The sequence below is a fragment of the Sorex fumeus genome, unplaced genomic scaffold (assembly GCF_029834395.1).
Source record: "Sorex fumeus unplaced genomic scaffold, SorFum_2.1 ptg000002l, whole genome shotgun sequence".
Taxonomy (NCBI): Eukaryota; Metazoa; Chordata; class Mammalia; order Eulipotyphla; family Soricidae; genus Sorex; species Sorex fumeus.
The window spans coordinates 68,855,532-68,877,499 of record NW_026606059.1 but is presented as its reverse complement, the minus strand read 5'-3'; the positions used below and the strand labels follow the sequence as shown (position 1 = coordinate 68,877,499).

The window sequence follows — 21,968 nt, the reverse complement described above, 5'->3', positions numbered from 1 at the left end:
GGATGGGGGTGCACAACCGGGGTGCTCAGGGCTCACTTCTGCTCTACTTTCAGGAATCACTTTTGGAAGGGCTCAGGGGAACCTTTTTGGTGGTCAGGTCAGAGCACCCTATCACTGTACTATTGCTCCAGCTCCAATTTTCTTTGTGTGCAAAACATTTTTCTGTTTCAACCTGTTCTAATATGATACTGCCATGCTTAAATGGGTCTACATATACCATACAGTATAATAAATTACAATATGTAAGATGACCTACATTAAAAAAGTATTTCTTCATTAGCATATTAAATCAATTAGGCTACAATAAAGCAAATCTAAAGTTCAGAAATATATGATTATTCTGAGACTAATCATTTATGATATAACTGTTAAGGCTGTAAGTAATTTTTAATTCTGCAATCTCTGAGTAATTAACTAGCAGGTGAAATAACATTTTTTTGCTTTAATTTCTTAATAGGTGTATCCTTTAGGGAATACTTAAAAATACTACAAGTTTGAGATCCTCCCCCAAATCCTATGAAGGGATCAATAAATTAATATAGCCCAAAGAATCATCCCACATTACATGCTTAAACAAAACATATTTGAATTTAATATTTACAAATTTAGGGACTTTAATACCATGGATGTTGCATTTTAAATTTATGGTAGCACTTTATTGTTATTTTCAGATTTTAATTACACAGAAATTTAATTATTTAATTATTTATTGTGGACTGGAGCAATAGCACAGCGGTAGGGTGTTTGCCTTGCACGCAGCCAGTCCGGCCAAGCTGGGTTCGATTCCTCTGCCCCTCTTGGAGAGCCCAGCAAGCTACCAAGAGTATCTCGCCTGCACTGCAAAGCCTGGCAAGCTACCCGTGATGTATTCAATATGCCAAACACAGTAACAACAAGTTTCAAAATGGAGACATTACTGGTGCCTGCTTAAGTAAATCGATGAACAACGGGAGGACAGAGTTTGTTTGTTTTAATTATTGTGTTCTATAAGAATGGAAAAATAGTGACTAATTTTTATTCAAAAATTAATTTTCTTCTCTATTTATTTAATATTGGGTTTGGGGGCAATGATTGGTGGTGCTCGGGGTTCCGGTGACCACTGGGGTGCTGGGGATTGGACATGGGAAGCTGCAAGTAAAGTAAGTAACATTCTTTGTGTACTATTGCTCTGGTCCTAAAAATTATTTTTATTAGTTGAAACAAAGAACATCTAGTCAATGATAGTAATTTTATTATGTATCTATTTCATGGAAAATTTCATTATTTCTTTAAAAAAAATAGGTTAATGGTACAACTAAGGATTCCACATTGTTTTGTGGTAAATTATCCATCATTTGTCTAAAACTATTATGGAAAAGAAAGAAAATTCAAGACTGTAATTTAAAACTAGACTTACCTGGAGGGAATATCCTTGATCACACTGAAAGGACACTACATCCCCAACCATATACCTGTCTCCAACTTTAATTCCGCTGCTTGGAGTTTGTGGTTCAGGACAGGAATCCAAGCCAATTGCTATGGACATTTAAAGAGAACGGTGTAAGTCACTTTCAAAAGATTCAAGCTTGAAATAGGCATATTAAATGTCCCACATTTAATACCATTGCCATTAAATATAGATTTTATAACAAAACATTAAGAATGTTCTTTGAGCAAAATTCAATTATATATGCTATGAACAATGTACTTGGCACTCCATCTTAAAACAGCATTTAAACCATTTTTTTTTTCCGATTAATAACTTCTTTATTCTGGAAAAGCAAACGAAAGTCATATTCATATAAACACTGACATAACAAAGTATGGGGAAAAGGGGAAGGGAGAAGGAAACAAAAACCTCTACAAATCCTGCTAATACTGTCTCACCAAACAAGACCATAATGCTTTGTCCCATTTCAATCACAATAATAAACCACAAATAAAAATCTTCTCTGGAAGATACATTGCTCCTCTTTGAGATGGCAGGGAAAAGGGACCGGAAGTTGGGGGAGGAGGCTTTATTCTTTTGGCAGATCCTCTCAGTCATTATATTGCTGCACTGTTAATAAAAAATATATGCTTCTCTGTAAAGCATTAAAAAAAAAATCCAAGGATGAGATGGCTGAAGTTTCAGCTCAAGTATCTCCAAATACATTGTTGTCCATTCCCTGACCTTTCCATGTGTTATTTCTTGGTTGTTTTCCGGATCAATGCCATTCTCTGTTTGTGAGCTTCTGTGGTACAAGCTTTTTTGTAGGGTCGGATTTCTTCAGAGCCAAATCCTGGGATCCACATGTTCCACTGGCGCTCTAGATGAAGCTGGACATCTTTTACCTCCAGAGTGCTGGATTTGCGATGCCGAGCAAGTTGGCAGGCAGCTGTCACCACACTCTCGATAAAATCATCAGCAATCTGCAGCAGCATCTCTTCCACATCTTCGTCTAATTGCTCATTAGGATCCACTTCTCTTACTAAGTCTTGTAATTTCTTCTTGGTCAATACCTGATTGTTTTCAGGACTTAGTCTCCCTCCTGTCCCAGGAGTGCCTGGTATTTTTACTACTGTAGTACTATTGGCCATGGAGCCTTGTGGAGGGGTGCTGGCTGGTTCCGGTTTTATGGATGAGAAATTGGAGAGGTTGATGAGGGCTGAGGGGCCAAACTGGTTCATAATCTGTCGAGCTTTGGACTTCAGCTCATAGAGCTTATCAAGATCCTGTTTCTTTTTGGAGCTGTGAGGACCAAGGCCAATCAAAGGCAGCAGCGTCTATCTCCCCCTGATATGCGGAGACTGCCCCAGTGAAGCGTTCGTCTCAACAGCCGGTCGGACTCTTAAACCATTTTTAAGGCACCAAATATGAAATAGCTTTGTGATTAACTAAATATTACACTGCTATACTAAATGTATTCTACTATAAAATAAAATTCCTAAAGCTAATTTCTAAATATAATAAATTTTTTATTTGAAAAATGTTCTTTGTAAATTAATGAGAACATGCTATTTCATCCTTTGTCTTTCATACAGAACTTCTTTTTCACTTATGAGACATATTTTGGTATACTAAATGTAAATTTAGCATGATTATGAGTAATGTCATCACCTCCAAGACAGTATAATCAAAAAGGGGAAATAAAAACCTGCCAACAAAACATGGAGCTGAGTTCTGAAAAAATATTTATTTATGAAATAACTGAACTCAGTTATTTCTGAGAGCGATGACAACATTCAAAACACCTTCATTCTTGTCAACAATGTTCTTTTTGATGTAAAGAGTAAAAACATACTAAATGCAATAATTTTTCCTACAGTGATTCACTCAGAGTTGCATTTCCCTAAGTGGGAGATTTGCCCACCCTATAAATGGGTGCATTGGATTGAGGAGCAGTAATTGCCTCAAGGGTGGTTGGTCAAATCTTTATGCTTGTTCCATGAAGAAGACAAATATTCAGGAGTGTACCAAGTGGCTTTTTTCTCTAAAAAGGGGGAAAAAGCTTTGGAAACCTCTGATGTAGAGATTAAAAAAATGGTTTTGTTTTTGCCAACTTGTTTTTCAAACACTTGAATGTACCATTACCAAAAAAATTTAACAAAAACAATATTAATTATTGTATTTGTAATTTAAAATTTGGCACAAGGTATTTTAAATGGATGAAAGTTGTCACTACTCTAAAATTAGAATAAGCATATACTGATTTCATATATATCATATCTTCTTTCAGATATTTTCTTCTATGTTTCCCTTCACTTCTTACCTGTATCATTTCCCTCTCACAGTTCTAGTCCCTATATTTCCTTTGTGACACTTTTCATGGCCACAATGAATAAATGCATACATGATAGATTTAGCCACCTACCGTAAAAAAAAGGAAACTCTAAGGGTAGCTGAGAGGACAGTCTATTAAAGAAATATTCACTAATCATTGATTGTATGGATGAATAAGAGAATGAATCCTGGCTGTCATTACTTCCTGATCATCAAAAATATTATCTCCATAAATGGAAGATTTACAGAGTAAATTTTCAGAGTAACACAGTAGTGAGAATAACTAAAAGTCATACCAGTTATGCAACATGAAGGCTAAAATAATGGCAAAAAGTAGGGAGCTGATAGAGTTCTATAAAATAATGAGGTAGTAATATTGAAAATTTGGCTATTTGAAATACATTTTTTTTTTTTGGAAACTCCCCAGCAGTGCTGCAGGGGTTTGCTCTCTTCCAGGAGATATTTGGCTAATAGGACCAGATGATTCCGTGCATGGCCAGGGATGCAGCATCGCTTGGTTTCAGTGCACATGATATAGCTGATCAAATTTGTGTCCATATGCAAGCAAAGTAAGTGACCTGTTGGGCAACCTCCCGGGTTCCTAAAGACATCTGAAGTAGTCCTGGAGGAGAATGAAGGACGATAGACTCAAACTCTACAGTCCCCTGACTTAATAGGCTTCAGTTTCTAAACAAATGTTATTCCCCATATTTCTTGATTTTTAAAAAATAATCTTGAATTTATGAACCTAGTAAAAGTAAGTTACCATGAAATTGTGAGCTACTTTCAAAATTGCAACTGTTAAGGTTTCATTTCCCCCAGATTTTGAGATAGAAGGAAAGACAAAATGTGTCTTACATTTATTTGTGTTAATTTGATTTTATGCTCTAAACATGAACCTTATACAGAAAACTCATTTTATTTTATAGAGCTCTTTTCAGCAACTATTGGATATTTGAGAAAAGTTATTATATAAACATATAAGTATTGGCAATATGATTTCACCTTTCTTTGATTTAACCTTAGTTTCTTGAGACTCCTGAACAGAAAATTGACTAATCTTCAGTATTAAGGTCATTCTCACCGTCATTCTTACTGAGAAGGCTACAGTTTATATAGTTCATTTCTCTTCTCTCTCTCTCTCTCTCTCTTTCTCTCTCTCTCTCTCTCTCTCTGTGTGTGTGTGTGTCTTTATATTGAGTATTTGGAGTCACAGATTCTGAAAACTATTAATATCCAGAAATTTATCCTCCTCTAGGAAGAGGATAGATAAAACTATGTACAAAGATGCTGTAGAATACTGAGTTTTTTTACTTTAATTTAATTTTATAAAATAATTCACAATATTTATTACATTTAATATGCGAACACCAACCCCATCACATTACACCTTCCCACCATTATATTTTGCAGTTCCATCCTGAACTCCAACCCCTGCCCCAAAGCAGAACCGAAATAATTCATTTTCTATTGTTTGTTATGAATAAACCACTGAAAATGATCCCCAAAATTTCCCTCAGGAGAAAGTGTGTGAAGATTGTTGTATTTCACCCAGGGGCCATTAAGCCCTTCTATAAGCGATTACTAATATGCTTTTAAGGTTTGATTCTTGTGTGCTTAAATATATATATATATAATATACATATATATATATACACATATATATCTTTAAAAATATATTTCCCTCTAAGATTGGTTCCCTTCTACTTTAAACCTCATCAAATGTGGTGTGCTACACTTGGAGTATGGGTGGTATGTGAGGTATGAGATGTCCAGGAATAGGTTCACTCATGGGTGAGTCTCGGTCTGAACATGTGGAGAGCGGCCGTGAGCATAGTGGTGGTTGAGTTCTGGAGGTTTTTGGCTCCCAGAGTTGGTCCCCTGGGGTGGGGAGGGGCTTCACCCATCCCCCTCTGGGGCGCCCCAAATGAAACAACCTGGCATGGGGTTTGGAGAGCTTTGTTTTAAAGCCCGATTTAGAAGATAGATAGATAGATAGATAGATAGATAGATAGATAGATAGATAGATATGTACACATATAGATATATAGATATATAGGCAGAGAGAGTTTGTTTATTAAACAATTTTAACTTTAAAAATAAATTTTAAAGCTATATGAACTATGTAATGGCAGTTTTTTTAAGTTAAAAATTCTCATATATATGAGAATAATGGTCCAAAGGAAATCTGCAGCTATAATTTATCAGCAGTTGTGTATCTTGGTGAATGGGGATTTATGCATGTTTCAGAGAATATTTCTATGCATACACTTTTTTTTCCAGGCTGGAGTGATAGCACAGAGGGTAGGGCGTTTGCATGCAGCCCTCCAGGCTTCAATTCCTCGGCTCCTCTTGGAGAGCCCAGCAAGCTACTGAGAGTATCTCGCCCGCAGGGCAAAGCCTGGCAAGCTACCCATGACGTATTCAATATGCCAAAAACAGTAACAACAAGTCTCACAATTTGTTGTGAGATGTTACTGGTGCCTGCTCGAGCAAATCAATGAACAGCGGGAGGACAGTGCTACAGTGCTACATTTTATTTCCAAGGGCTATCCCAGGAGCATGGGCCTGTGGGCCTGATTGTATTCTGGTCCCATAATAAAGTGCTGGTTGGGAGATGTTGAGGAATACCAGAGCTATAAATGGCATCTCTAATGGGGTGCTAAGGACTGAACTTGGGGTTTTATACTTGAAGCATAAAATTTTCCACACCTGTGAACTATCTCGTTTGCTCTTTTTCTTTTTTTTTTTTTTTTTTTTTTTTTGGTTTTGGCCTTATCTGGTTGTGCTTGCTTCTGGCCCAGTGCTCAGAGAGCACTCCTGGGGGTGCTGAAGGGGCCCTATGCCATACCAAGGATCAAATCAAAAGCAAGCTCTTAAAGAAGTGCAGTTCTTTAGTTCGTTTCTCATATTTTAAATTAAGAATATAAATCATTATTTTAATCCTTAATTTTGTTTTTCTTTTCCCACAAAACTGTAAATGTTTATTTAAGAACTATACCACACCCATCACCAAAGTGTTACCATCCCTTAACTATATCATTGACTCTCTTCAACAAATAATTCAGCCACTGCTCACCTGCATTTAGTAACCTCATTTCTGTGGCCAATGTAAGGGTTTGCTTCTATTGCACTTGTTTTCCTAGCTTGTTTCTTTAGATACCATATACGTGTAAGACCATCCAGTTTTTGCTTTTTTCCATCTGATCTATTGTACTTAGCAATAGCCTCTTCAGCCATTGCATCCACGTTTTTGTAAAAGAGATTTAGGGTTTTTTTTCTTATAGCAGTTGTATTCCATTGTGTATATATACTACAACTTCTTTATCTATGTATCTCTTGTTGAGAGTTTGGTTTCTTCCCAAATTTTGGCTACTGCGACTTGTGCTACAGTAAACTTCAAAGGAGTGCACGCATTTTGGGGTGTTAATTTTCTGTGTTATTCAGATAGATACCTAACAAAGAATTTCCAGATCATATGGGTAGGTCTATTTTAAGTATGTTGAGACTCTTCAGTAATATTCTCCATAGAGTTTAGACCAGTTTGCCTTCAGCCAGAATGAATGAGGATCCTGCACTGTCAATTGCTGTTCCTATCCTTTTCCATATGGGGCTACGCTTGCTGTTATGAGAAAATATCCTTATATGATTTTATTTTACATTTCTCAGAAAATTAGTGCTAATGTGTAAATTTTTCATATACCTGGCCTGTTGTTCATTTTATGTCTTCCTTGGGGAAATGCCTATTTGTTCTTTGCCCCATTCTTTTATGTGTTTTTTCGTTGTTGTTGAAATTTGTAAGTTCTTTATATATCCTGCATAGTAGTCTTTGGTCAGACATATGGAGACAAATATTTCTCCCATTCAGGATGCCTTTTTGTTTTGATAAGAGTTTATTTTACTGTACAGACACTTGCTAATTTGGTATAATATAAATGAATATAAATCAGTAATCTGTCAGTTACAGTACTAACAAAAGATAACTTGTGGTGCAGGGAATAAAAATTTTTATATTGCTAGAGGGGACTAAGTTGGACTAATTAATTGCTGATTATAATTACTTTAAGCAAGATAATGCAAGGTTTTACAGATAATTTTATAAAAATACAAAAACACAAAACACAAAACAGATAATACAAAAATTTATAAATTAATTAATTGTTCCTCTCAATTTTTTGAAGTTAATATCTTTCTGTGCAATAAAATAAATCAATTATAACTGAAAATCCCGAAGCTCAAACTTTACAGTCATATTCTTATATAATGAGTCCCTGAATGATTAAAAATTAACTTAAAATCTATTTTAATGCTTCTTTTTTTACCATCCACAAGTGACAAGAACCACAGTTTATTTGTCAGCATCAAAAAGAGAAAGAATTTTTGTAAAAATGTTGCCAATGACTTTTGTTTAGCCAAATCGATAAAATGTTGAGCAATATATTTTAGGCTTCATGAATATACACTCTGTGAAATTATGTACTTGGCAATCAAAGATCCTTTCTGTAAAGGATGTAAAGCATGTAATGGGACTTAGATAAATTAATCTACTGTTTTAATTCAGACTTGAACCCATAGACAAATGCATATAAAAAGTCCTATAGCTATGCCTGCTGTCAAATGAGAGTGGCGGCAAACATTAAGATCCCAGATTTGGGAGCTGGAGAAAGAACTTCAAGAACTGAAACACAAGTTTTTATTGAGGAAGATCGTGAGTGTGATCTCTGGCACCCAAGGCCTCCAAGCACTTCTGGTTGGCCTTAATGTCTCTGCTGGACCCAAGGAGCAACACACTGGTATGACATATACTGTACTAAACCATCAGGTCTGAACTCTGAGTTGAATCATCACTAGGCCTGACACCTGGCATCTGAGCAATCTAGACAAGCCCCACTCTAAGAACAAAAACAAAGCAAAAAAAACTAAAGAAAATAAAATGAATTTTTTTACGACCACCTCTGGTTCTGCCACGTAAGCTTATCTGCTGGCCTGGCTCCAGGAACTCATAAGTAAATCTTTAAGAAGATCAACAAGATGCAAAAAATATGTTTTGACAACTGCTCATGGCTGAGACATTTGGGGCACTGAGGAGCGGGGTGGGTCAGCCCAGTGCCCAACCAAACAGAGCGCCAGCCTATGCTTGCTTCCACATTCCAAAATTGCCACCAGGTCCCTGGCCAGACAATTGGATGGGATGTAACATAGAAGGCAACCAACCTCAATTAACAAAACATAGACACAGACTTGACCTGTAATAACACTTTAGTAATCCCTTCAGACAAGTACCTGCACAACACCCTAGTAATCTCTCACAATGTCCATAGTGAGATGCAACACTTTACACTAATTTTCTTTTATGAAAACATTTTATCATTCTGTTAACAAATTCTTTATAACAAGCAATATAAAGTAAATTATTGAAGGCCTACTATAGGGACAGACTTAAGGGGTTATTGGGAAAGTTGGAGACAATGGTGGAGGGAAGGTGAAATGGTGGTGGGTTTGGGTTTGGATATATAATGCCAGTAACAAATCATAGTGAACAACTTTTTAAATAACAGTGTTTACATAAAGTATAGGGAGAAAATTTACATATGTACGCCTTAACAATTTCATATAAATTCCACAATATATTAACACAGAATTGCTTTAAAAGTTTTACTAATGACAAGTTAGACATGATTATTAACTGACATAATGAGATTCAAGTATAAAATAAAATTTAATGTAATGTACTTTAGATTCCAGAGTTGAAGACTTATAGATGTAAATGAAAATAGGCAAAAAATATTATATTATAGCACTGTCCTCCCGTTGCTAAAATAAATATAAATATATTATATTTATATATTAAAATTAAAATAAATAGTACAGCACTGTCCTCCCGTTGTTCATCAATTTTCTCTGGTGGGCACCAGTAACACCTCCATTGTGTGACTTGTTACTGTTTTTGGTATATTGGATACTCCACAGGGAGCTTTCCAGGCTCTGCTGTGCAAGTGGGATACTCTAGGTAGCTTGCAGGACTCTCCGAGAGGAACAGAGGAATTGAACCCAGGTTGGCCGTGTGCAAGGCAAACGCCCTACCCACTATGCTATAACTCCAGCCAAAGGTCTACAGCACCCATAGTCCCAAGCGGTCTCCCATCCAAATACTAGCCAGGCCTGACCCTGCTTAGCTTCTTAGATAGACGAGATTGGGTGCGCTCAGGGTGGTATGGCTGTAAGGCATTTTATTATGCTGTATTAAATGGTTTCAATTTTCTTATTTACATAGGCACAAATCATGTGGCAATAACAAAATGGAGTTTACTGATTTATTTTCTGATCATTATTTTTACCATTTCTTAAAATTGGTTTGAATAGCAATATAAAGTAAATTTGTTAAGTGCCTAATGGGGCAAGTTAGAATTGGGATGGAAACTGGGGATATTGGTCACACTATGGTACTGTAACACTAAATGCTTGAAACAACTGTATAATGAACAACTTTGTAAATCATGGTGTTTTAAATAAAAATTGGTTTTAGAAAATAAAATATTCAGAAAAAAAACCTGAATTTCTTTGTATTTTTAACACTTAAAACCAAAAATTTTCTGCAGCTTGAGTTATAGTACGGAGATGGGAAGTTGCCTTTTATGTGGCCAACACTCAGCACCCCTTATGGTTCCCCAACCCCTTCAAGACTGGGTCCTGAGACAGAACAAGGAGTAATCTCTAAATACTCTTGGAAGTGGCCCAAAAACCAAAGACGAAACAAGAACAAATGTTTTCTTTCTAACTTTGTGCTTTACAAGACAATCAGTTTGGAGTAAAAAATAAAAATTATTTATAAAAGACCATTTCCTTTAAAATACAGTATCATATAATATAATGAAATAACTATATACACTTTACATGTAATATGATGCAGTGTTATGTTAATAACACCCATAAGTTATATTATGACACTGTTTTTAATGCATTGAGAAGAAAAGATATGAAAGATAAAAGCTTCATGGTTAATGATTCCTAATATTATTTTGTTAAAATAAAAAGCTAATTTGGCAAGAAAACTCAGGTATAAATTTATTGAAAGTGAAAACCATAAATGATATATTTACATTATTAAAAATGAATTCAATCATATGTTTATAAAAGAGGTAACATATTTTTTTCTTTTTTGTTGAGTCACCATGAGTTACAAAGTTGCAGTTATTTATATTTAAATTTCAGGCATAGAATATTCCAACACCAGTCCCTTCACCAGCGTTCACTTCCTACCACCAATTCCACTATTGCCCTTTTCTTACCTAAATCCATCCCTTCCCAGTGATAAGCTTCCTATGGTGGCCAGTTCTTATGTTCTTTCTTTTGCCTCCGAGCATTGTTATAACCCAAATATTTTTCTTTTTGTCTGGAAATATAAAAGTAATCGTTCTGTGTCTATACGTCTTCCTCTAATTTCACTAAACATGACAGATCCATCCACATAGCAGCAAATTGTGACTTCACTTTATCTTATGGCAGAGTAGAATTTCATTGTGTATATGTGCTATAATATTCTTTCTCCAGCCATCTCTTCTTGGGGGCTGTTTCCACATTTTGGCTATCGTGAATAATGATGCAGTGAACATAGGAGTGCAGAAGTCTTTTTCACACTGCTTTAGAACCATCGGGTCATATTTCAAGCACTGTAATTCTTGGGTACATGGATGTTCAATTCCTGCTGTTCCTTTTGAGGAATTCTCATACTGCTTTCCAAAAAGACAGCTAGTAGACATTCCTACCAGCAATGAATGACAATCACTTTTCCTCCTGCATCCATTCTGACACTGGCTGTTGTTACTTTTGAGGTGTGCAGTTTCTGCTGTCTGCTGTGAGGTAGTTTTGACTTGTATTTCCCTGCTAATTACTGAAGCATTTTTTCATGTGTCTTATGGTCATTTGTATTTCTATTTTGATCATGTTTCTGTCATCTTGTCTCTCCATATTTTTATAAGATTGGCTGATTTTTTTCTTGTATAGTTCTACCAGTCCTAGCTTGTATATTAACCCTTTATCAGACAAGTAATGGGCAAATAACTTCCCCAGGCTGTGATGTGTCTTTGTATTCTGGTCATCATTTCCTTTGAAATGCAAAAGTTTTATATTTTAATGCAGTAACATTTGTGTACCTTTTCTTTCACTTGTTTTACCAATTGTGATGCACCCTTAATGGTGCCTCTAGCTTCAATGCAATAGAGAAATTCTACCCATTTTTCCTCTGTGTATCTTATAGATTCAGGTCTGATACAGATGTCTTTAATCCATTTTGATTTGACTTTTGTTTATGATGTAAAGGTAAAGGCCCTCCCGTTGATCGTCGATTTGCTCGAGCGGGCCCAGTAACGTCTCCATTGGAGACTTTGTTGTTACTGTGTCTGGCATATCGAATACTCTCGGTAGCTTGCCGGGCTCTCTGAGAGGGGCGGAGCAATCGAACTCAGGTCGGCCATGTTGGCCGCGTGTAAAGCGAACGCCCTACCCGCTGTGCTATTGCTCCAGCCCGTTTATGATGTAAGAAAAGAATATTAGTTCCTTTTTTTTATGTGTCCAACCAGTTTTCCCAACATGACTTATTGAAGAGGATTCATTTGCTCCACTTCAAATGCTTTTGCTTCTTTATCAAAGATTAGTTGTCCAAATATCTTATGATCTTTCTCTGAATTTTTTTATTCTATTAATCTGAGATTGTTTAAATATATTGTTCTACTTTAATTTTAGTTTTCTCTTAATAAAGATATAAACTATCGGTGCTATCTTTTTGCTACAACTGATGGAATTTCAAAGCATATTATAATTATTATTTACTTTCTCATGTTTATCCTAATCATATAACAGTTTGGTAATAATGTAAGAGTTGTTGGTTTTTCAGAGGTTTAATTAAATAGAAGCACTAGGTGGAGGACCTTTAATAAAGTGCAATAGTTAGCATGTAGACATTTTTCTAGTATAATTCTCTTTGTATTTAATCTGCTAGACAAACATTTGTCAAAAATATTATGTAACTTGCATGTTCATGGATATTTTTTAGCAGAAATAATTCTGACAGTAATCACCAGTGGACAGCAGTAATTTAGGAATATATTATGGTGCAATCTCCACTTACATATACCTTAGCTTTAATATATTTACTTGATTACCTTACTTATCTGTACATTAATATTTAACTTACCATTGGCATGTAATTTAGCTCACAAAATAATTAAATTAAATGATATAATGTGAGAAGTTTGGAGATAGCAAGGCACTTCTCTTGCTCACTGCCATCCTATTTGATCCTTGGGACCTTTATATATTCTTGAGCACTTCAAGGAATTACCAATGAGCACAGAGATAGGAGTAACCCCAAAGCATGATGGGGTGTGTCTCCCAAATTCACCAAAACGTCAATGCAAGTCTCACATTTGTCAAACAGAATGTCAAATAGAATTTGATCTTCCATGCATTCTTTAACTAAGCAATTACTGGGGTCAGAAAGATTTTACAGCAGGTAAGGTGCTTGCCTTGAACACTCCTGACCCAGATTTGATCTCCAGCATCCCATATGGTCTGCCCAAGTACCAACAGGAGTAATTGCTGAGTGCAGAATCAGAAGGAATCCCTGAGTACTGCTGGGCACGACCCACCTCCCCACCCTGCCCCCCGTCAAAAATAAATAAATATATAAATAAACATTCTGTTACTGAACACCTATAACAACTGATGCTAAAAGTTCAAACCTCTGTTTAGCATCATAAGGAATTATGCTCTAAACTTGAAAGAGCAGGCGAAATGTTGTAAAATATAATATACTGGAGTGGAACAAGTTTAATTAGTGAAGGCTGTCCTTTGTTTAAATTATTTTATAAGAAATAGCCCATTTGAAGACAGAAAATGATATATATTCACAGAAAATAGAGTTATTCCGAACACTATTAAAAAGTAACCTCTTAACAAATATGTACTGATATTATTATTACATTCACAGTAGCACTGTAGCACTGTCCTCCCGTTGTTCATTGATTTGCTTGAGCAGGCACCAGTAACGTCTCACAACAATTTGTGAGACAACTTGTTACTGTTTTTACCATATTAAATACATCAGGGGTAGCTTGCCAGGCTTTGCCATGAGGGCGAGATACTCTCAGTAGCTTGCCGGGCTCTCTGAGAGAGGCGGAGGAATCGTACCCGAGTCGGACATGTCAGCCGTGTACAAGGCAAATGCCTTACCCGCTGTGCTATTATTAAATAATTAAAATATACAAAAGTGAGATTGTCAATTTGTATTTTGGATAAAGCATAGATTTCCTGTTGAATAGAAATAACGTCTATACGTTAGATCAACATATTAAGATAAAAAAATTTATAGTTATTTATCTATATATAGTAAACATGTTAATATATATGTATAAGTGCCATGAATTTTAGTTTGTTGAATGTGGTGATTAATACAAAATTAATTCCATAAGTATCAGAAGCATTTTGGATTATTAGTTTCTCGATAAGAAAACCCAAAGGGAGCAACACTAGCTAAAGACATAACTAACTAAATAAATAAATAAATAAATAAGTTTAGAAATTCAGTGTTTCAAGAATTGATAAGCTTAGGATAAAGCTATCTCTAAATCAGTACCAAAGAGAGACAAAATATCAATGAGCTAATAAAAAATTGTCAATCAATTACCCATATGTGTATGTAATATGAATCATTGGCAACTGCATTAGAAGTGAGAAACAATCATTTAGTTTAAGCATAAAAATTTCAACAAAATGTTAAACCTTTTGAAATGGTGTGTCAAATAGAGAAAGAAAATTACTTTAGGGGCTGGAGAGATAGTACAGTGGTGGTGATCGCCTTGCATGTAGCCAACCCTGATTTGATCTCCTGTCCTTCATATGGTCCCCAAGCCTGCCAGGAGTGATCCTTAAGCACAGAGCCAGTAGTAAGCTCTGAATGCTGCTTGGCATGGCACAACAACAACAAAAACAAAGATATTTCCATATGTAAAAATATAATTGATCTTAGATTTCTTTTTATCAAATTATCAAGTACCTACCTATAATTATCCAAAAAAGGAGAGGATTTTCATAAATCATAAATGTAAATCATTAAGACCTTAATGCATATTGTTCAAGGGGGAGAATGACTAGCATAACAGACAACTGTTATATAAAATCTAGAGTTAAATAGTTATATTCTAGAAACTTACTGATATATTACATGTCTAAGTTTTGTATAAGACAAGCCATTCAACCACTGCATGGAATAAAAAGATGTTTTCATAATCCTGACTTTTCCCAGAATTTAGGGGAAAGGTAAGATTTTGGAGGGAAGAAAAATCTGTCCTAGAGTAGCATGTTTCTTTTCTAAGATACTATATCCTGAGGTCATTTAGCATCACAAACATCATTACTGCACGCAACTTTTCCTCTTAAAATATAGACATTCTGGGGCTGAGGAGGACTAGGACTATGTCTTGCAGGTGGGAGCCCTGGGTATAATTCTCTGTACCAAATAGTCCCTCAAGCATTGCCAGGAACAACGACAGATAGGTCAGTAGATATAGTTCCAAGTCACCATAGCTGGGGTGTACCTAAAAAAGCAAAGAAAACCAACCAACCAAGAAAAAAAAAGAATGACTACCCATTAATAAAAATATCCTTTTAAAAAATATCTTTCCATTAAGTGATGTGTGCATGTTAAATTTTAAAAAAGCGTGAAGGAAAGGCAGTGAAAATATTACAATTAGTCATTTCAAAACTGTAACTGATGAAATTCTATCAGAATCTAAGAGGCAGAACAGCTATAAATGACAAGTTCTCTCTATGGGAGAAAATGAACTGTTTATTTAATGTGGTGTCAGGAATCAAACCCAGAGCCTCCCACATGGAGGGCAAGCACTCCACCATCTGGACACATTTCTGGCCCTGTAACTGATATATTTAAGGAAATGTCACACACTGGAAACATGACAAAATACATTTATGTAAGATGAACAACTATAATCAGTATTACTCAAGTTAAAAAATAGCAGATCACTGTTTTATTGATACCCACATATATAGTCAAGTGAAAAAAATCCTTGTAGTTTCACTTGATCTCAGAACTGAGGTTACTAGAGGGGAGACAGAAAAGAAGGGATCCCAGTGAATCCAGGGAGAGTGGGATAAGATACTTTGGTGGCTGATGTAGTATGGTAACATTAAGAGATACAAAACCACGGTCATGTAAACTATACAGTCATAGAAAATAACATGATCCCTACCCAATATTAAGAAGACCCTATTAGTATTTCAGCTTCTACTCATGTGGGAGAAAGTCATTGCCCATTTCTGGGGGCTCTTCAATATTTGTTTCAGGTTTCCTATCTCCTAATGTTGCCAGTGAATATATCATATTTATTTCTCCCTGCTTTTTTATATATTCAATTTCTTTGGTTATTGACAGAAAGCATGATTGGTTCTTAAACTTTACATGAATATCGGCTATTTAACCTGATACTAAATAACTTATGACAGCTTGTTAACAGCAAAAGAAGTCAAAGTTTCAAAAAGTACAATTTGCAATGAATTCCTTAAGTTGATATTTATTACTTTGCTTTATGTCTTTATTTAGAAAGCAAAATTACCCTAACTTCATGTATTTGTATAATGACTATCATTACAGAGGGTTGTTTGAACAAAGGGTATTTATTTGAACAGCCTCACTATGGATATTAATAATACATGCACATAAGTATCTTATTCATTTTCTTTTACTTTGCAAATATATAGCGATAGCACAGCGATAGGGCGTTTGCCTTGCACGCAGCCAACATGACCGACCCGAGTTCGATTCCTCTGCCCCTCTTGGAGAGCCGGGCAAGCTACCGAGAGTATCTCGCCCGCACGGCAGAGCCTGGCAAGCTCCCTGTGACATATTCAATATGCCAAACACAGTAACAACAAAGTCTCCAATGGAGATGTTACTGGGCCTGCTCGAGCAAATCGATGATCAACGGGAGGACCTTTATCTTACCTTTTACCTTTGCAAATAACATCATATACATCTTTCATACAAGTTAAAGTCTCTACAATATATGCCTATATTGGCATGAACATTTGTTAAATTAGGCATACATGTTCCACTAAAACCACCATGTAAGTTTATCCATTGGTCCTGCTCCAGAGACTTATAATTAAATCTTGAAAGATCAACTAGCCCTTCAAATTTTTCAGATACATGGATCAGGGTGATCTTGGGACTGAGAAGTGGGCCAAGTTCCTACCCTTCCACAGCTTCGGCACCTGCACTCACAACAGCTGTTGCAATGCCTACAGCCAGTCTCCACCAACTTAGGACTGAGGTCCATGACTTTCAAGTAACACCCAGGTTTTTTGGTTGAAAAATCATATTGTGGGGGGGGGGCTTCGCTCTCTGCCACTAATCTTCCATACTTCAAGAAGCCTTGGCAGACACACCCATCTACTACCACTGCCATTATGTAAATTCACACACAGTTAAGTATTCTGGAGTTTCTGGAGTGACATCTCCAAACTTTACAATACTAACACCCCAGAAAGAGCACAACATGTTGAATGGAAGTGTACTACAGAAGCCAACTAGGCTTGGTTAACAAAAACATTAACAAAGAAAGTTCAGCTAGCAAAAATCACTTAATAAATCCTCAGAGAAAGACTTTATGTCCACATGGTGAGAGACAATAATTTTCAAAAAAAATTCTTGCACTGAAATATTTTTTGATAACTCTGTTGGCTAGTTAGTGATGGCAAGAAATGTAAAATAAATTACTTGGGGCAAGCTTGAGGGCTGATTGGGAAAATGGGAGAAAAAGGTGGTGGGAAGGCGATGGTGGTGAGATTGGTATTGGAATATTAAATGCCTGTAACAAATGTTTCATGAACAACTTTACCATGGTGTTTAAATAAAGTGAGAAAAAACCCAAAATTTTGATTTCTGAAGTACCTTGGTGATGTTTCATTATAATACATAAAAAGCTTATATTGATGCTGATATATTAACTTTCATACTAAGATCTCCAAATCAGTATAAGGAGCTGAAAGAACAATTCTCCAAAAGAATTAAAATTTATGACCAGAAACAGCAAGTAACACTCAAAATAGCAGATAAGAAACCTGAGAATTATCCTTAACTTTTCCTCTGTCTGAGCCCCAATATCTAACTTGTTGCAAATCTTTTAAATTTTATCTCTCTACCTCCTGAGACAATTAACATTTCAATCTGCAAGTCTGCAATAGTAGCTTTTAGAGTTTCTCACTTGAACCTATGAAACTACACTTAAGCTCATTTTCTTGGACACAATGACTTCTTACAAAATGAGTGGGGTTATTCAACCAAAACAAAACAAACACTGTCCTCACGTTCATCGATTTGCTAGAGTGGTCCCAGTAACATCTCCATTTTGAGATTTGTTGTTACTGTGTTTGGCATATTGACTACGTCACTGGTCGCTTGCCAGGCTTTGCGTGAGGGCAAGATACTCTTGGTAGCTTGCCGGGCTCACCAAGAGGGGCAGAGGAATCGATCCAGCTCGGCCGGGCTGACTGCACGCAAGGCAAATGCCCTACCACTGTGCTATTGCTCCAGCTGGAGTTATTAAAAAATTCAAAATTTATTAGGTTACTTCCCACACTGAAGTCATCAGTCTATTTCTACAAAAAAAAAAAAAGAATCAGCCATCTCCTTAAACTAATTATTGAGTGTCCAATCCACCACCACAGATGACAACTCTAGCCAGAGGCTTCCTCTAATCAGAAAGGGTGGCATTTGTTGAGGATTTATTATATAGCTAGGACTGTGATTAAAAACTTTACACAATTGACCTATTTTATTCTGAAACAGTTTGGAAACTTAGATTTTCTTGACATCTTATATTACAGGTGAAAAAACTGACTTTCTGGGAAAAGTTTGGAATTGCCTGGGTCACATGTCTTGATTTCAGAATAGGGACTTTATCTGTCTACATTCCAGAAGGTATTTCCAAAGCATTGAACTATCTCAATATCTATCCTCTACTAACTGTATCTCACAAAGAACATCCACGTGTCCTTTGTCCAAATCCTCCTGACTACACTAGAGCCAGTAACCCCTAATAGACTTTATCATCCCTACTTTGTGTCATTACCTAGAGGACACCAATTGTCCCTAGAATTTGCTCATTTTAAGAAAAGTCTTGGAAGCTGGAGAAGGCTCATTTTCTTGACTGATTATCAGAAAAAGTGACTTGACCTTCTGGAGTGGGGTCCTGTAATCTAAATTTTTATATAAAATTACAAGCTGACTATACTGCTTTAAGCCTGAGAAGCACAGATTTACATATATAATACTTTCTACTTTTACACTATAATTTTGCAATGAATTCTTATGTCCTTACTCCCAAACAATCAGAAGGTTTTATAATACAACATGGTGTGTGAATTTGTAGACTTTTTTACCTAGAAAATATGTATAGTATTAAACTCACTGTCACTGTCCTCCCATTGTTCATCAATTTGCTCGAGTGGGCCCAGTAACGTCTCCATTGTGTCAATTGTTACTGTGTTTGGCATATAGAATACCTCACGGGGAGCTTGCCAAGCTTTACCGAGCAGCAAGATACTCTCGGTAGCTTGCAGGGCTCTCAGAGAGGGGCGGAGGAATCAAACTCGGGTCGGCCATGTTGGCCACTTGCAAGGCAAACAAACACCTTACCAGCTTCGCTATAGCTCCAGCCCCTTAAACTCGTATTCTATAAATAGCACTGTATAGCATTGTCCTCCCATTGTTCATCAATTTGCTCGATTGGGCACCAGTTACATGAAACATGTTACTGTTTTTGGCATATTGAATACAACACAGTTTGCTTGCCAGGCTTTGCTGTGTGGGCACAATACTCTCAGAAGCTTGCTGGCTCTCCAAGAGGGGTGGAGGAATTGAACTGGGGTCGGCCCCGCCCTGGTTGTCTGAGTGCAAGACAAGCTCCCTACCCGCTGTGCTATCGCTTCAGCCCATTCTATAAGTATGTAACAAAAAATAAGTAGGTTTGTTCTCATACTTCTGAAACAGTATAAAGTATGATATACAGAGGTAAGGAACTACTTTCTCTAGAATAAAATTATCTTATATTCTTATCATGCTTCTACTGCATATTAACTTTGTATGTCTGGATCTCTCTGTTTTTTTACTAAATTTATTTTGCCATATAAAGAAAACAGGAACAAAATAGGAACTGCCTTACATTTTTGGCCCCCAGGTAAGCTCAGTTCAAGAGACAGAATCTCCACTTCTGATACTTTTGGTCATTTGCTGTTCGCGGTTTACTATATTCCTTTATAACCCGCAGATGAGAGAGATCTCTTTTAGATTGTGGAATTGATACCTCCCCACTTACAGATGAATAAAGTGAAAATAAAATTCCAAAGCATTATAAATCAATGATAAGTTGATGAAACAATTTTCAAAAATTGCATCTTTTTTAAACAGATATATAAATCTAAAAATTAATAGTGTAAATAATTCTATGGCAATAAAAGAATATAAATATAAGATTTAGTAAAAGTGCAGAGAGAATTTTTAAAACATTATAGAAAGATATAAATAGGTCTATAAAAGTTTAGAAGTGTGTTTTATCCAAACAGGTAATGTTGGTTTTATAAGTATCTGCATTAGTAAGTAAAAGAAAAATTCTCTATGGATGAAAAAAAAGCCACCTAGTAGATATAGAAAAAACATTCAAAATAAATTAGATATTAATTAATTATTATTAAAATGGGCTGGAGCGATAGCACAGCAGGTAGGGCATTTGCCTGGCACACAGCCGACCTGGATTCGATTCCTCCATCCCTCTTGGAGAGCCCAGCAAGCTACCAAGAGTATCTCGCCCACATGGCATAGCCTGACAAGCTCCTTGTGGCGTATTCAATATGCCAAAAACAGTAACAATAAGTCTCACAACTTGTTGTAAGACGTTGCTGGTGCCCACTCGAGCAAATCAATGAACAACAGGAAGACAGCGCAGTGCTACATTTTTGGTGTGTAAATCAAACGTCAAAAAGTCAAGTGTACAAAATTTAGGATATACTAGTAGTTAATTGTTAGTTTTTGGTGGTATAGTGGTAATAGTATGGTAATTATGATGATGATGTTAGAGACCATTGCTGAATTCAGTTTCTAGAATATTTATAATTTATAAAAAAAAACTCTGATGCAAATGGTTTGCCTACATTTTTGGCTGCCCCACACCTCTGAAACTCATCATGGGTAGATAAGTTAGTCCCACATATCAATATTAAATAAATAATGAAACCATCTTTCTTCAAATATTTTGAAAGAAGGAATGTATAATAATTTGATCTACTACCTGCACAGAAACTTTTATTTAAGCATCTATTAACTGAGCAGAAAAAAATAATGTACAAAGATTATTAGTGTTTTTAATCTGTGAAAAGTTTCTAACTCAATATCTTATCAGTAGCACTAGCACTATCCTTCCATTGTTCACTGATTTGCTTGAGTGGGCATCAGTAACATCTCTCTTGTGAGACTTGTTGTTATTGTTTTTTTAGCATATTGAATACCTCATGGTAGCTTGCCAGACTTTGCCATACGGGCAGGATACTCTCAGTAACTTGCCGGGCTTTCCAAGAGGGGCAGAGGAATCGAACCCAGGTCAGCCGTGTGCAAGGCAAACTCCCTACCCACTTTGCTATCTCTCCAGTCCATCTTATTAGTAAATAAGGAAAAAAAATCCTAACAGACACAATTGGTGCAAGTACATGTTTGGCAGTTAGAGCTTTGAGTACCTGCGTGAAGATAGACAATGGATAATTTACAACTTAAATATTCTCCCTTGGATACGTATTATCATCTTTCTTTATTTTCTGTATTTCAGCCAATTTCTATTGGAAATGCAAAATAAAAAATAAGAGCTGTAAAACAAAATTGTATGCATTATATTGCCCTCAGGTGATGTAATTTTTATTTAGAGGGAATCTGGGCATGTTAAAGCATGTAAATGCTGTTAATAAATTAGGGCTTTTAAAATCAGAACATGTCAAACCTTTATCCAAAATGTACTGAGACCCATTTCAATTAAAAGTCCTTAAAACAATGCTCCAAATTCCTTTATATCACCTAATTTCCTTTTACTCTTGCTTCCTTGACACTCTTTATATTGATGTTTTAATATCAATATTGCTTTGGCAATATTGCCGTTTCCTAAATTTT

General features: G+C 36.0%; 2 protein-coding genes across 3 annotated transcripts in view; both read right to left on the bottom strand.

Moving 5' to 3' along the window:
- The window catches only part of CSMD3 (CUB and Sushi multiple domains 3), a 1,250,820-nt gene that overhangs the window by 137,126 nt on the left and 1,091,726 nt on the right, over nucleotides 1–21,968 (bottom strand). For both annotated transcript variants that reach the window (XM_056128239.1, XM_056128292.1), the window contains one exon: nucleotides 1,397–1,515. In XM_056128239.1, the coding sequence (XP_055984214.1) occupies nucleotides 1,397–1,515 (119 nt within the window). The remainder of the gene's footprint in view (nucleotides 1–1,396; nucleotides 1,516–21,968) is intronic.
- On the bottom strand, nucleotides 1,721–2,803 carry LOC130036602 (transcription initiation factor TFIID subunit 12). The gene has a single exon (XM_056128525.1). It carries the CDS (start codon nucleotides 2,647–2,649, stop codon nucleotides 2,164–2,166), a length of 486 nt encoding a protein of 161 aa, XP_055984500.1. The 5' UTR covers nucleotides 2,650–2,803; the 3' UTR covers nucleotides 1,721–2,163.

Bases quoted from the DNA above. Each gene is read 5' to 3' on its own strand.
- LOC130036602 (XM_056128525.1), bottom strand. From the start codon at position 2,649: ATGAACCAGTTTGGCCCCTCAGCCCTCATCAACCTCTCCAATTTCTCA.